The 15322-nt window shown below is 41.0% G+C and overlaps 1 protein-coding gene across 17 annotated transcripts in view; it reads left to right on the forward strand.

Annotated features, from left to right (window-relative positions):
- The window catches only part of LOC109636681 (3',5'-cyclic-AMP phosphodiesterase 4C-like), an 84615-nt gene that overhangs the window by 62453 nt on the left and 6840 nt on the right, over window positions 1-15322 (forward strand). For 6 of the 17 annotated variants that reach the window (XM_020098560.2, XM_069521773.1, XM_069521771.1 and 3 more), the window contains 10 exons: window positions 4563-4754; window positions 5151-5192; window positions 6295-6321; window positions 6437-6473; window positions 7644-7717; window positions 7800-7849; window positions 8442-8554; window positions 12001-12094; window positions 14573-14745; window positions 14837-14935. In XM_020098560.2, coding sequence (XP_019954119.1) covers window positions 4563-4754; window positions 5151-5192; window positions 6295-6321; window positions 6437-6473; window positions 7644-7717; window positions 7800-7849; window positions 8442-8554; window positions 12001-12094; window positions 14573-14745; window positions 14837-14935 — 901 coding nt within the window. Of the gene's footprint in view, window positions 1-4562; window positions 4755-5150; window positions 5193-6294; window positions 6322-6403; window positions 6474-7643; window positions 7718-7799; window positions 7850-8441; window positions 8555-12000; window positions 12095-14572; window positions 14746-14836; window positions 14936-15322 lie in introns of all 17 variants that reach the window. The other 11 variants (XM_069521776.1, XM_069521778.1, XM_069521772.1 and 8 more) reach the window with 4 other exon arrangements.

Here is a 15322-nt window from a genome sequence, read left to right on the forward strand (position 1 = left end):
GTGCAGAAAAGCCTTTCAAACAAAGATAAGTAGATATTGTCCTTTCTTCAATGAGGATCATTTGCGCTGTAAGATTTTAATATTAACACCATTTCTGTATCTGAAAACCTTCAATACTGTGTCTGTTAATCAAAAACAATGACTTTAGCAACGGTTGTGATACAGTTGCTTATTTTTTCTGACCAACCTGATTAGATATCAAATTAACTTTGAAGTCTGTTTTAGCCTTTAGCTTGAAAAATAAATGGCTATTGATGATGACGATGGATTTTCTGTCAGTTGCCTTATCAAGTAATCGGCTAATTCTCCGTAAACTGTACAAACCAGTTCTACGATTTTCCTCCAAATTCAGATCCACAAACACAGATCCTGACAAAGATGAAATGGACACTTTAAATCACTGTTTGCTTTTTTTGGGCTCAAGAGGAAAAGATTCCTCCTCTTCAGTTTGGTTTGGTTTTGAGGCACAAACCAAACATCCTGCGAACAAAAGCTGGAGGTTGGGATGTGGGTGTTAAGGGATGTGTGTGTGAGAAAAGTTTAGTAAAACAGTTAAAGAGAGAAAAGGGAGCTGTCATTTACGTCAGAGAAGCAGAGAACAATGCTGCAGGCAGGAGACGGACCAAGGTCGACTTGTTATGAATGCTGCAACTGAACAAGATGTCAGCCTGTCTGTCTGAAAGCAGAACGCCCGTCTTACCAATGCAGTGGAGTAACAGGGAGAGCCAGGTTAAGAGGCTGTATTCTGTTTGTATTACTTACAGAAAGAATCATTTAGTATTTGATGTTGTGGATTTGTTGTAAAAGTCTCTTCTCTTGCAGTTTTTATGTCTCTAAATGTTTAATAGAATTTTTCTAACACAGAAAAGCTGAAAATGCTCAGTTGATTCAAGTTTTCCATAAAAATTTGATCATCAATTTGTAAGTGTCCAAGTACCAACCCTAAAAGTTCCTCATCTGGTGTTGCTTCCACAGACATTAGATTTATGTGCCTCATCCACAGGAGGCGTAAATATGGGTGGGGACATTTTGTACTTATCAACTTAATCTCCTCTGACATTTTTAAATATCCTTCACCTGAATTTTACAGCATGAGTTCTCGCTCTTTCCTGCAGCAGAAACCTAATATCCCCTGAAGGAGCCATATTGTTAACTTCCATCTACTGTGAAGTACAATATTACTGCAATAAAGCAGTAATGAAAGAATACATAAACCACAGAATGCTGGAAGTTTTTTTTCCCATATTCATCGTGTCAGCTGCTTCACATCCGAATAAACACAAATTTGAAACAACAAATCAGAAAGGATAAAAGGAGGAAGTGACTCAAAACATAAATATGAGGTGTGAATCGTAATTTAAAACAAATTATTAGAATTAGCATACAAACAAACTGTCAAACTTCTTCTTGGTTATGAAAATCATAGAAAAGTAATTTCAGAACAAGGAAGGTTTTTTTAGTTGTGGTTCCGATGCTTTATTTTAAGTACCATGCTGCAGGACAGACACATTAAATGACAGGTGATGCAGTATCATCTTTTCCTCAGTAGTGGGAGCTCTCTTTCCGTCTGAAGCCTGAGCAGCAACAAGCTTGAATGAATCACAGCCTGAAAAGCTCAATGGTGAATGTGAGTTTGTGAATGTAACAGGGTGTGAATCAGTAAAAACAATAATAATCTCAAACAAATGATTTTCTCACGTCACTTAATCATAGTTAGTGTTTATTCATCAGTTTTACAGTCACCTTCACCGTTTACAGTGCAAATCTGATACATTGAGTTGATTGAATATCGGCATCATACAGTCAGTAATGTTAGTATTTTTGTAGATGTTCATATATTTTCATTTAAATCTGGTAACGGGTTTACAGTGAACAACATTTATGTCACAAGTCTCACAAGTCTGTGTCCCATCATGATCTAATTTCTGTCTTCCAGTATTTCCCCAGTGGTGGGAAGAAAATCTAAGGGAATCACAGAAAAGGGAGGTTACATTTTTCCCGGTGGAATAAAAAATGAAAAGGAAACTTCCTGACAAACTCTTGGTATGTTTATCTATTAAATATGAGGTTGTCCTTAGAGTTTAAATTTAAAACAGATCTTATTCGCTGCTCCCACTGTGATAGGGAACATGTGTTTTGCTCTAAGGCTCAGTTCCAGCAGTGACCACCTGACCGTTAAATCTCGGTCATGTTGAAGTGTCCTTGAACACGCTACCTGCCCGCCCAGATTAAAGAACACACCAAAATATAGAGCGATAAGAACAAAGGGATAATCCTATAATCCAACGTACAATATATATTTTATAAAATCCATCATATATGTGAGATTCATGAAAAGGGGAGACTTCATCTGCATCCCGCCAGGGAGGGGGAGGGGCCATGTGCGTAAGCTCTGTCATAAGTCTCCTAGTTCCCCCTTAACTGGCATCAGGGTCTATTTTTAGCTTCTGACGTCACTGGTCTCCTCTGATGGAGCCTCGTCACGGCCGACTACACTGGGCCGAGGGAGGAGGGGAGGACGGGGTGTAAAATGGGGTTTGATGAGGTGTGGTGGTGGTGATGGGGAGGGGGGTGTCATCACTGAGGTAAGCCCTACCGCGGCCCCGCCCATCTGCTGCCCCGTCACACCAATCAGGTGCAGGATGCAGAGGCACATCACGCTGCTGGATACAGCCTTCCTCATCACTCCCTCACCTCCTCATCCTCCCCCGCCTCTGTCTCCCTCTCAGCTCCTGTAAATTGGGTCTGTTTCATTCAGCATCGATTGCATAATAGCCATCTTTCATTTTTCAGGCGCTGCTATTGCTGGAGCGCCGGAGACAGGCCGAGCTAAAAATAGACACAGGGGCACAACCTTGCTCCGCTGCTGCTCTGGTTTCTGTTGTTATTGAGGAGAGGGGGCGGGTGACATGGCTGACAATAGATCTAATTGATAAAAATAGATATCCACATGAAGAGTCACTTATAACTGAATGGTGCAGAAGACATTTTTTAGTAGGTCAATAAAGAGGTGAACGGTTGTAACCTGCAGGTTTGCTGGTGTTTTTACGCAGCAGTCTTATCTTGTTTTTGTTTTAGTGGAATAAACCGTTTACTGAAACTGTTACTGGTTTCCAGGTATATTGTCCTGATGGTTAGTTGCACAGTTTCATCAGCTAGCAACTGCTAGCTGTCAAAATGTGTGTTTTGAACAAAGGTTGATATTTTGAACGGATTCAAAGACATTTGGGGTCAACAAAAAGATGTCAACCTTGTCTCCTCCACTCTGCTTGTTCCTGCTTGTTATTGTGTACGTTATCTACGCTTGACATCTGCAAATATTTTCACACAGTTTCTGAATTTTAAGCCTTAAAAAGTATCAAATCTCTAATACATGTAGGTAGGTCTTAATCATGTTCATGTTAATTTAATGCCGCTGCTGTTGTGCTTCAAAATGTGGTTTTCCTTTGTATCTGTCATACTATTCCTAAACCTTAAATTTCAGTATTTATAATCTAAAGAAGGTCTAAAAAGTCTTAAATTTAACTTTTTGAAACCTTGGATTATCTTACTGATGAGCTTTAACTCTCCAGTGCGTTCATCTGTGTGCTCAGCCAAATCTCAAAGCCTCGTTCATCTTTCTCTGTTTTGGCTTTTTTGCTTTTTCAGGGTGTCAAGATGTATAGCAAAAAAAATACTTGGGTTCAAAGGAAATTTGGGGTAAAAAGGGGAATTTGTTGAATGAATGTTGGCAACACTGAACCCTGCAATTCAGAGGCTGCAGACTGACCTCATCCTGGCTGGAAGCATTTCAACAGGATTAAACCGTAAGCCAAGTCTGACTGTGATACTGTTCGACTGCATCCAGCTGGAGACCATACAGAGTGTTTAAAAAGCATGTGCTTTTATTTTGATCATAAGAATGAAATTTGATTAAAAAGATAAAGCTCCTGTTTATCATTTACGTGGAGGGAAGTTATTCTGTAGCAAGGGGAGCCTTTCACTGGGTGATGTAGTGGTGGGTGGGGATGAGGGGGTATGGAAGCAACTCGACTGATGTAACATGCATGAAGTCAGTGTTGCCGTCATTCCAAAGATAGTGTGTGTTTGGTCTGTGAAAAGTGAGTAATCATAAGGTCATGTGTTTAAAAAGATGCTCTAAGTGGAACGTTTGAATCACACATTTCCGTCCTTTTACCAAGTAGAAGTTACCTTTTAATATTCCTTATGGTTTTTTTGAATACTTTTATTCATGTTTCCCTTCATCATCATCTTGCGTCTGTAGTTGTTGTTGTTGTTATACTGTTGTCTAAGCACTTTGGAATATTTAGGCTGTTGATATAGAGACTTGTACATTTAAATTTGTAATTGCAATTAGTGTCATTAATGAAAATTATTTTTAAAAGTTCTCTGATACTTCTTGTTTTTCCTATGCTGTCCTTTGATTTAAAAATTGTGGCTATTTTGTATCCATCCTATACACTGAAACAGTAACAGTAGTATTTATGTATAACAGTAGTATTTATGTATAACAGTAGTATTTATGTATAACAGTAGTATTTATGTATTTCTTCTCTCTGTAGTTTTGATGTGGAGAATGGCCTCTCGGTGGGTCGCAGTCCTTTGGACTCTCAGACGAGCCCGGGTTCTGGTCTGGTACTTCAGGCCAACTTCCCCCACAGTCAGCGCCGCGAGTCGTTCCTCTACCGCTCCGACTCAGACTTCGACCTTTCGCCCAAAACTATGTCCCGCAACTCATCCACCGCCAGCGACCTGTGAGTATTTCAGAGACCCTGTCTTGTGTCATTTAATAACAAGACACCAACCAGGCTGTAGCTTTGACTTGTAAAAACACTCTGAGGTTTCTCGATGGGATTTAGAGGGAAATGTGATGGTTTCCTTCTCACCACAAAACACACAGAGACTTACTGTTAACAGCAGATAATGAAGACATGAAAGATAATGATAAACCTGATTGTGAAATATGTTTCTATAAAAATTACAATTATTATTATTATAGAATTTGAAACTACATCCTCAGCTCAGAGCTAGTTTTTCTTTTCAGTTAGTGTGATGATATACAGATTTCTCTGTGCAGCTAGCAGCCTCTTTGAAGCCAGAGTATAAAAGAGGCCTCCGCCACCAATAGCTGTTGCTCCTTTGTTTTGAAGGGAGGAGGGATTGAAGCATTGGGAAGTCAATTGGCTACCTCGGTGAGACAAAGTGTGGAGACTGCTGTGACGTTCCGCCTTTCTCTTTGCACGGTGCCATGTTGTTACGAGTCAAACCCACCACTTCATCCCCCCCCACCTTTTCCTGAACGCACCCTTGAGAACGTAACTTGGGACCCTCGCCTCCAAAAGCATCACCCCTGCAAACAGACCCAGCAACAGTCATAAATATAGTCAGTCGATGTTATAGTTATTCGACTCTGTACTTTTCACTGGCAGCATGGATTTACCCTGAAGTCTGAATTGTTATGAGGTGCATGTCGTGACCCTAAATCTTCCAGAGAGCTGAAACTTTCCAGCAGTTTCCCAGCACCCCATGCATGAACGCTGCTCCCCACCTGCACACAGTTAAAGTTATAACAATCTATATCTTGGAGGCCTCGTGCAAAATTAGATCATTTTTGACACTCGCAGAAAACTCTGGTCTGACGTTTAGTCGGGTTGGCTGTGGCTGAGGGGTAGAGCGGTCGTCCTCCAACTAGAAGTTTAGCAGTTTGATCCCAGTCTTCCCTATCTGTATGCCAAATTGTCATGGGCAAGATGCTCAGCCCTAAATTGCCCATTACAGGGAAAAAAAGTGCTGCTAATAGAAGCACTGTATGAATGTGTGTGTGAATGGTAAACTAGACTAGAAAAGCGCTATATGATTTCAAACTATTTACATTGAGTTGTCATACTTAACTTATTAGCAAATATTTGGCGTGTCTGGCTACTTTGCCAACTTCTACATCATTAAACTATATATCTACAACATTCACTCCAGTTTTCTGTAAACTATTCCCAGTGGTTTTATATAGCAACTTTAATGAGTGTCGTGACACCAGAGAACCAAAACTATGAGCCAAAATATGTTTTTTAATGCTAACTTATAAACCAGTGCTTTCTTTCATATTATCTTTCAACTTTTTTACCTCTAATCTACTGGACTTCAGTCGTATTTAAATTTAGTTGCAGCAGTAGATCTATGGCTGATGTGTCACTCTAACCTGCATCTTTGCCTCCAAGAAATAGTTGTGTAACTAAAATGATGTCCTTCCCTATATCCACTGTATTTGAGACCAACCAATCTTATGTTCCCATACAGTCCTCATCGAGATCGTGATGACAACAGGTATTTGTTGTCATTATCTGTGTTTTGAGATTCTGGAATCACATGATATCTCCTGAACCCTATCACATGACTTTTTCACTAGATCTCTGTCTCTGTGTGTCTGTGGCTCTTACAGGCATGGAGAAGACATGATAGTGACTCCATTTGCTCAGGTCAGTAGTATTTAGACATGTACATCAACATGAGTTATATTATATTATATTATATTATATATACAATGCAAGCACCAGATTCTGTCCATTGTGTGCCTATCAAATGAAGTTCCATGTGGCAACAAAACAAGATGTGGTATAGGCTCTCGTTTTGTGTATGTACATCATTTATGTTTGAATGTCCCAGACCATAAACATGTGAGGAGCTGCTCTAACAAACTGACAAGCCCCCATTTTAAAGGCACAAGTTATTTCTACTGCAGATTTAAGAAGAAAAGTCTTAATGTTGCCATAAATGACAGAGAGACAGATTTGTCCAGTGAAGTCTCACCTGATGTTGTAGTTTCCAGGGACATTATAATGTTTCCATTCTAACTAATACTGTCTAATTGTTAGTGTGGGTCTGTCCAGACAATCCACACAACTGCTCACTGGCCGGTTTGAAAAATAAGAGGTTCATTTTTCACAGAAAACACCCACGCACACTCTCTTTGTACTGAACAGCTTGTACTGAGTCTTTACTTGTCACCAATGTTGGCCCATGAGAACATCATTGTGCATATTGTATTTCTAATCTGTTCCAGCCTGTACTTCATTTACCCTACCTGCAGTTGGACATTAAAGTTATTTAACTAAACATTCATGTTTTTTGGGCAGTGCAAATAGTTTGATACGCAGCTGCAAAATTTGGTGTAGCTGGTGAGGCTGATTATGGGATGTTGTGGAATTTCAGTGAATCTTTATTATAAACGGATAACATTTCAGCATCACTTTATTTCAGATGAGAAAACCAAATGACGCTGACAGAAACATATAGTTCCTCAACAGTAAAATCAAGGAAACATCTGCCAGTGTGCAGTGAACTTTCAATCAGCTGAAATGATTTGATATGATTATGTTACATTACATTACAATAGCCTCAAGTCTTAAAATGTGCCAGTAATAACTCAACAGAAGTGTTGTATTTACATGCACGTCTTAGGAAGGCTGCACTCCCTGTGACTGCGTAGTACTTCATTATTTACTGACTGATTCCAGCAAAGTGTCAGAGCCTCTTGTCAAAGCAAAACTCAAAATGAGCTTGATAGAAACTCATTATTATTATTATTTGTCAAGATGGACCATGTCTCATGTGACTTCATCTTACAACCGAATGTTTTTCTCCTCTAGGTTCTCGCCAGTCTGCGAACAGTGCGAAGTAACTTTGCGGTTCTGACACATCTGCAAGATCGTGTGGTAAACAAGTAAGAGCCAGTAAACAGAGTGGATGACTAACTGGTTGTTTTCTTGTTATTTTGCTAAAGCCTCATCTGTTCCCTGTTCCAGGCGGCCATCAAGCAGCAACCAGCCGTCCATGTGTAAGCCATGTCTTGCAGGTCAGTGTTTACAGAACTGTATGGTGGGACTCACAGGGATGATGTTAACTGTCTGCATCTGCTCAAAGCTTTTACAATTCATAGTTTCTGTGGAAATATTGTAAACCAGTCTCGGTGTGTAGCTGTACACTAGCACGTCTTTTATTGAAGACTAGTAAACATGTAATTAGGCATTAGATATCAGACTGAGCTGATTTTAGACTTAAATAAAAAATCTGAGCTTTATTTTATCCAGTATAAACAATGTGATGCAGTTTGTTTTTATTATAGTTTTCAAAAAATGTTTGTAACATGACTAGATTACACAAATCTGTATATTTTAGTGTTTTCATCATCAAAGTGTTTAAGGTTTTCTAAAAAAAGGTTTCCAGTCCTAAGTTTAAAACACTTGACATCTCAAAAAAGTCAAAATATAAACCTTAATGCTAAAATAGAAAAAAAAGACTCACTGATAAAGTCCCACTTAAAGTTAATTTTTAAAGTTCTCCCTCATTATGTGAGGCTGCAAATGTTTTGAAGTTGTTCGAAGTGTAGGGTTGTGTCGGCTTGTGTTGGCCCCTGACCTGTGTTTGTGTGACCCCTGACCTTTCAGAGGAGCCTTACCAGAAGCTGGCAGTGGAGACACTGGAGGAGCTGGACTGGTGTTTGGACCAGCTGGAGACGCTGCAGACGAGAGACTCTGTCAGCGAGATGGCATCCAACAAGGTGAGGATCCATTTTATACACACTGTCCAAGTCAGTGAAGCTGACAGGGTGCAGTCGGGTGATGTGAGTTTCAGGGCAGCAGAGGGGCATGAATGTGCTGATGCCCTCAATATATGTAAGATGTGCAGACGACATTCTACTACCACTAGGTTTGAGGTTTGAAAAACCCATATGGATCATAGAACGCTATTTTCAACTAAACTTCTCTAAGACTGAACTCCCATCTCTGTGCCATTAGCTGCCTGTAAATCTCTTCATCTGGGTATCAACATAAAAATGGTCTCTTGATCTCTCCTGGGTGCCATGTTCGAGCACTTTTTATTAGCTGTGTCTCGATTCAGGGGCTGCATCCATCGGAGCACATGTTCCATCATCGTAGACCACGTCTGCCGAGCCAAAATGAGACGCTCTGGTCTTAGTATTTTCCCGCCCTTCCAGTTGTCACCTAGCAACAGAGCTTCGAATGAAAAAGTTCTGCAGTTGATAAAAAACATTAAAAAGATATTTTTTTTAACATGGGCACTGTTTGCTGTTTGGTTGAGTACTTACTTGTTGTTCCTCGATGGTGGAACGAGCTGCCGGATGCAAGCAGAGCAGGAACATTTCTATATTTCTGAGAATCTCTTAAAGTCCGATCTTCACCAGTCAGAGCTTTGAGAGAATGTTGTTTCCTAACACCACCAACACCCTGACATGCCTAACGAGCACTTGGAATACATCCATACTACTACGTTTGAAAACAGTCTCTGTCCACATGAGCATTTTGGCTCCATATCAGTTTTAATCCTTGTCCACACTAATGCACCTGAAATGTGAATCACGTTATCACATGCAATGGGAATGCGTGTGTCGCTGTAAACAGGAATTGCAGGAATAATACCTCGTCTCCTGCACATAAGCAGTTGCATCATTGCAAAATGCAGAATTTAACTTCAGAACAGCTGTTAGAAAATACAACAGGGTCAGCGATGCTTGTAGTCGATTATACGTTGTGCACTGATACTCCGGCTAATGCCAGTTGTTTTCTTCTGGAAGGAGGGTCATGTGATGGCAGCCGACAATCAAATATAAACCAGGTATAAGAGAAAAGTATCACTTTATGCTACAGCCATCTGCAGTGTGATCATGGCCATTAAGATTCAAGTTCATGAATGGCGTCTCCCTCCGCTCAAAGAATTAATCAGCATCTCCTCCCTACTTCACTCCTTCCTGCCTCCCCTCGCTGTCGTCGGGCTGCTACTCTCAAACCTCCTCCATCTCGCGGTCAGCCAATCAGATCCCTCTCCTCCACCCAGCCCCTGGAGCCGAGCAAATCTAATTGGACAGAGAGGGGGCAACAGTGTGTGGGGCGGGGGAAGAGGGGGGTTCCTCGCAGCCTCCCCCCCCACCCCCGTCTCCCTCTTTATGTTTCTCACTGACAGCGTGTGCCAGTAGTTGGGCGAGCGTCTGCAGTCACACCCTCTCCTCCTCCGATGAGAGACCACATTCCCAGCCTCACCCTGCCCCCCCACCCCCTTCCCTCTAACCCCCGTCCTGCCGCCTCCCCCCTGTCACCTACAGGACAGAACATGGGATCTGTGGGAACTATTTCCAAGAGGTCTTCTTCTCCTGTTCAGACCGTCCCTGCCGAGCATGGAGCAGGACTGAATGAGCAGATTTCAGCCTGACACAGAGCCAGCAAACTTGTCCGCTTGACCATTTTTATTTATTTTTGGGGGGATTTTACCGACCTCTAACATCAACATGCGGGGGTTGACATGCCTGCATCGTCGGCGCTCTGGGTTTGCCTGTGCTGGAGACTCAGACAGGTGAGCGACATGGAGCTCCGCTGGCTTGCCTTGTTTACACTGGGATCTATTGATCGGCGGTGCAATCTTTGCAGGGGGCTGAATGCTGAGTGAGCCCGCCTGTTGGTTCTGACTCAGGACTCGATCTGCAGACAGAGACAGAAAACTGAAAATGTGTGTTTGTGTCTACACATGTATGAGTGAGTGTGTGTGCATGAGACAGGGAAACTCATGCGTGTTAATAGTGTTGATTGGCTGTCTTTATAGAAGCAGGAGCACGTTGTGTGTCTTTTGTAAACATGCATGTGTGTGTGTGTGTTTGTGTGCATGTGTGTGTGTGTGTGTTTGTGTGTGTGTGTGTGTGTATTCAGGTATAACCCATGTTGTGGGGACCTAATATGTTTACACAGTCACATTGTGGAGACTTGTCCTCCTTATTGGAACAAAAATCAAGTCCCTACAATGTAAATCTTTCAATTTTAAGGTGAAGATACATTTTAATGTTCTGGTTGGTTTAAGTTAGGTTAAGGGATAATGAAGTAGTAGTTATGGTTAAGGTTAGAATAGGTCCCCAGGAATTGGATATAAGTCAGTGTTATGTCCTCTGATGACTTAGCAACACAAGACACATTTTGTGTGTGTGTGTGTGTGTGTGTGTGTAATGAAGGGACAAAAAAGGGAAAGCATGGCAGTGCTCAGTTGTGGCGAGAAGCTACAGGAGCAGAAAACCACACAATTTTTGTTATAGCTATACAGGATTACATTTCATGTGTGTGTGTGTGTGTATGTGTGTGTGTGTATGTGTGTGTGTGTGTGAGGAACTACTGCAGCATCACTCTCTCCCCCCAAAATCCCCTCCCCTCCTCCGTCAACCACCACGTGCCGGAGCTGTTACATAATCGCTGTGATAAAACTCAGGAGGGAAACACTGAACACTTGTTTTTGGGCATGAATGTTACGCTGGTGTTTGCAGATTAACTGAAACAGCACAGTTACTGATATATTTCTTGTATATTAGAAATCAAAACATGTAAAGATCAAAAAACAGCACATGTCACTGAATTGAAAGCATTTCAAATAAGGTAAATGTGAAACCTAGGATATAAAGACAGAAATAAATTTGCCAATGAACCCATATCTGTGAGCACTAGTCCATGATGGGCTCCCAATTCATAAATATGAAACCTCTGCAAGGACAATAGAGCAGCTTGTGTTGTGTCTCTGTGAAAAAAAACCCATTAAGAATTTAAATTCCTTATTTACTTATTAGATATAAGTTGAGTTTGGTGCATCCTGACCAACCTGATTAACCTTTGTCAGTGTGCAGAGCATTTCTAATGACACACAGTAAAAAATAATCTTATTGTTATTTACACCTACTACAAAATTGTTATTTATTAAAAATTTTACAATATTACACCTGATTCCACTCTTATCTCGCATATTATATATTTTTATATGGCTTTACTCTGATACTTGTCGAGTGGAGAACTATAATGCACATTGTCTCCACCATTATCTTATGTGTTCACAGCTATATCAAGGTATCACTATAGATTTCACTGCTACACATACACACCTTGTCAATGTGTGTGTGTTAACAGCATTCATGCTCGACATTGACTAACCACATCTGTATTTATTTTTGTGCCCACACAGTTTAAGAGGATGCTGAACCGTGAGCTGACGCAGCTTTCAGAGACAAGCCGCTCAGGGAATCAGGTGTCAGAATTCATCGCAAGCACTTTCTTAGGTGAGTTTTAACACCCGACATAAACAGGTGAACACATGTGGAAGGGAATGGGCTGTTGCTCACCATCTCAGCATTTAATTAAAATATTCGTAAACCAAATTATAATATTTTGCTTTTGTTTAAATGATTTTAAGATGGAATTGAGCCCATTTTAAGGTAATTTCATTGGCTGTAGATAGTTTATTGTGATGTTAAACTGTTATACTGAGAGATGCTTTTAATATTTAGTCTGTCATTGATATAAGTGGGGTTGACTGACATTGCGTTGGATAAATTACATGTTGGGTAAATTACATGTTGTGTTATCACAGACGTGTCAGTGAGCTTTGTGTCTGTTGTGCTTTCCCGCTCCTCTCACTTGACGAATTTGATTTTCATGAATCCATCACCTGCGTTTATTGACTGTTCTGACAGTTCTATTCTACGAGCATCGCATCAAACTGACCTTCAACATATGTGAACTTTGGCATGTGAGCATTTCATGTATGAGATGGTGGGAGAATGAGGAGCAGGGATAGTTTAGTGGTGTTTTATTAAAGCGATAACGAGAGGTTTTTTTTTGAGCAGAGGAATGTTTAGAAATGACAAGGAAGCAGAAAAGGAGTTTTTAAAAGTTAACCCGAGAAGGAGATAAAAAATTGTCAAAAACAAAAGGCAGAAAGAGATTCAAGGAAGTCAAGAAAGAAAAAAAAAGCATAAATGATTGTTTAGGAAAAGAAGAGAAAAAAGATGGAAAACATGAAAGAACGGGAAGAAGTGGAAGAGGGAGATTTGAAAAAAAGGGAAGAAAGGATAGAAGGAAGACTTTCTAAGGTGAAAAATGAAGGAGCATGTTTATAAAAATGAAAAAAAAGGCAGAGGGGATTGTTGTATTGATGTATGGAGAAGGTGAGGATTTGTCCTTCCTCTAAAAGAGAAGTGGGTGCAGAGACAGACAGCATTCCCGGACACACTGTGTGGCGTTGTCGTAGCAACAGGGTGCAATATTATTAGACAGCGTGTTGCATCAATAGGAGGCTCAGTCTTCAACAGCACTGCCGGCAGGATGGAAGTCCGGCCGATCGACGATGGGGCTGTCAGTTGGACGCCGTTTTGACATGAGGGCTGCGGCGTCAAGCTCGGCTGCGTATGGAAATCAACACCATGGTTTTGGGTGTGAGGAAGAGGAGGCACTGTGAGAGAGGTGAGAGAGGCCAGGCAGCGCCTTGTGTGACGCTGTCACTCAGGTTGCTCTGCGTCCTTGTGGTGGCTGGTGTTTGTATCTGGCCTGAGATCTGGATTTTCTTTCTGTGCTTATAAATACACGTGGAGGGAAAATACTGAGGATGAGTTGTGGACGCGAGGGGAAGCGGGCTGTCTGGGATGTCAGGAGGAGATCATCATTCTCTTGGTTTGTAGAAAAACAGATGAGTCATTTTCAACACGAGCGTTTCTGCTGGGACAGCACCTCCGTGTCAGCAGATCATATGGAGCTAATGTCGATGAAGGCGATACCGTCAGTGGAAACCTTGTTTTGGTGATTCCCAAATTTTTGTTTAAGGGATTACTCACTTCACAGTGAGTGAGAATAAAAAAACAAGCCTACATTTGAAAAACATGACACATGCTTCGTCATCAAGCTCACAACAATGCTGATCTCTTGAGAAGTTTTACCCATCATCCTTTGCTTTCTGCTGCTGGTATTCTGCACCCACTGCTCTGATAATACAGCTGTTTACTGCTGTTACTGCATAATTACACCTGTTAATGTTCCTGTTTGTTGATAAACCATGTCTTCCTACATACTAATCATAATGCTATTTTTAAGTGACAATTATATTTTACATACTTAACTTAAAACCTCAAATCAGCAATTTTTTCCAACAAATTCTTTAAACCTTCATATAAATGTAAGTTGTTGTATTTTTGCACTGAATTTGATTCACAAGAGCAATGCAAAATCAATATTTGCACCACAGCAATAACTAAACAGGAAAGACAAATGTGTTAATACAGAGCTCAGCAGGCCAGTGGACTCAGCCTACATCAGCTTCTACTAGCATAACACCCCTGAATCTCTGAATGAACTGTTAGCGGTCGAGTAATGTAGGTAAGGAAGAAGAATGCAGGAAGTAAAGAAGATAATACAGTTTAATTTGTGATCATGCAAATAGTTGGTAAATTAAACTGTAGTGTTGACAGCAGCAGTTTTGAGACTCGGATGCTGTCTTATGTATAAAAGCCTTTCCTTGAAAACATTGACCATTGTTGAAATTTCTAACTCATTTGCATTGATCGTCTCGCTGAAACTATTGGCTACACTGGCTACACTGATTTCTGTTGAAGCTAAGACACTAGTTCTGTTTAGTATTTCAGGGGGATGAGGACGTGCAGCATAGCTCATTGGTTGAGGTTGTGATCTGTGTTCATTGAGCCACAAACGTAATAATTCACTTATGAATCTGCCCTTAACAGAATGTGTCTGTGTTCACACTACAGAGAAACAACATGACGTGGAGATCCTGTCTCCACCTTCTAAGGAGAAAGAGAAGAAGAAGAGGCCAATGTCACAGATCAGCGGAGTGAAAAAGCCCACACAAAGTCCCAGCTTAGCAGTCGCCTGCATCCCTCGCTTCGGAGTCAGTGCCCCGCACGAGAGTCTGCTGGCCAAGGTGGGTTCTTACACACACACACACACACACAAACACACAGATAGACACCAAGAAACACTTTTCTTATAAATGTCCTGTTTCACTTCTCCAGGAGATCGAAGACGTTAATCGTTGGGGTCTGGATATTTTCAAGATAGCAGAATTTTCCGGAAACCGCCCTTTGACGGTGATCATGTACTCCGTCTTCCAGGTAGGACAATCTCTCACCTTAAAGTCTGCTCGCTTCACCAGAAAGAGGAAAAAGAGATGAAAGTGTGATTGTGTATTTTATTTTAACATCAATGAATCATTAAGCAGCTGTTGCAGATGTACATAAGCTGCCTGTTCTGTATTTTTCCTTTTTTTTTTTCATAATATTGCAGCTGTTGAATGAGAACAGTTGTAAAAACCACTTTAATCTACCTGCTCAACTCTGTAATAGACAAACTGGTGAAAGCAGTTGAGCATTTAGTAGCTGAAGAGCCAGATGATTTCCTCCGAACTTGGTAAAATCCAAAACCAGAGCTAACAGAGAGAGAAGCTGAAGTTGCTCTGTAACTGATATAGAAATGACATGCCACCTTTGTTTCTTCTGCCC

Source organism: Paralichthys olivaceus, chromosome 3, assembly GCF_024713975.1.
Source record: "Paralichthys olivaceus isolate ysfri-2021 chromosome 3, ASM2471397v2, whole genome shotgun sequence".
Lineage (NCBI taxonomy): Eukaryota > Metazoa > Chordata > Actinopteri > Pleuronectiformes > Paralichthyidae > Paralichthys > Paralichthys olivaceus.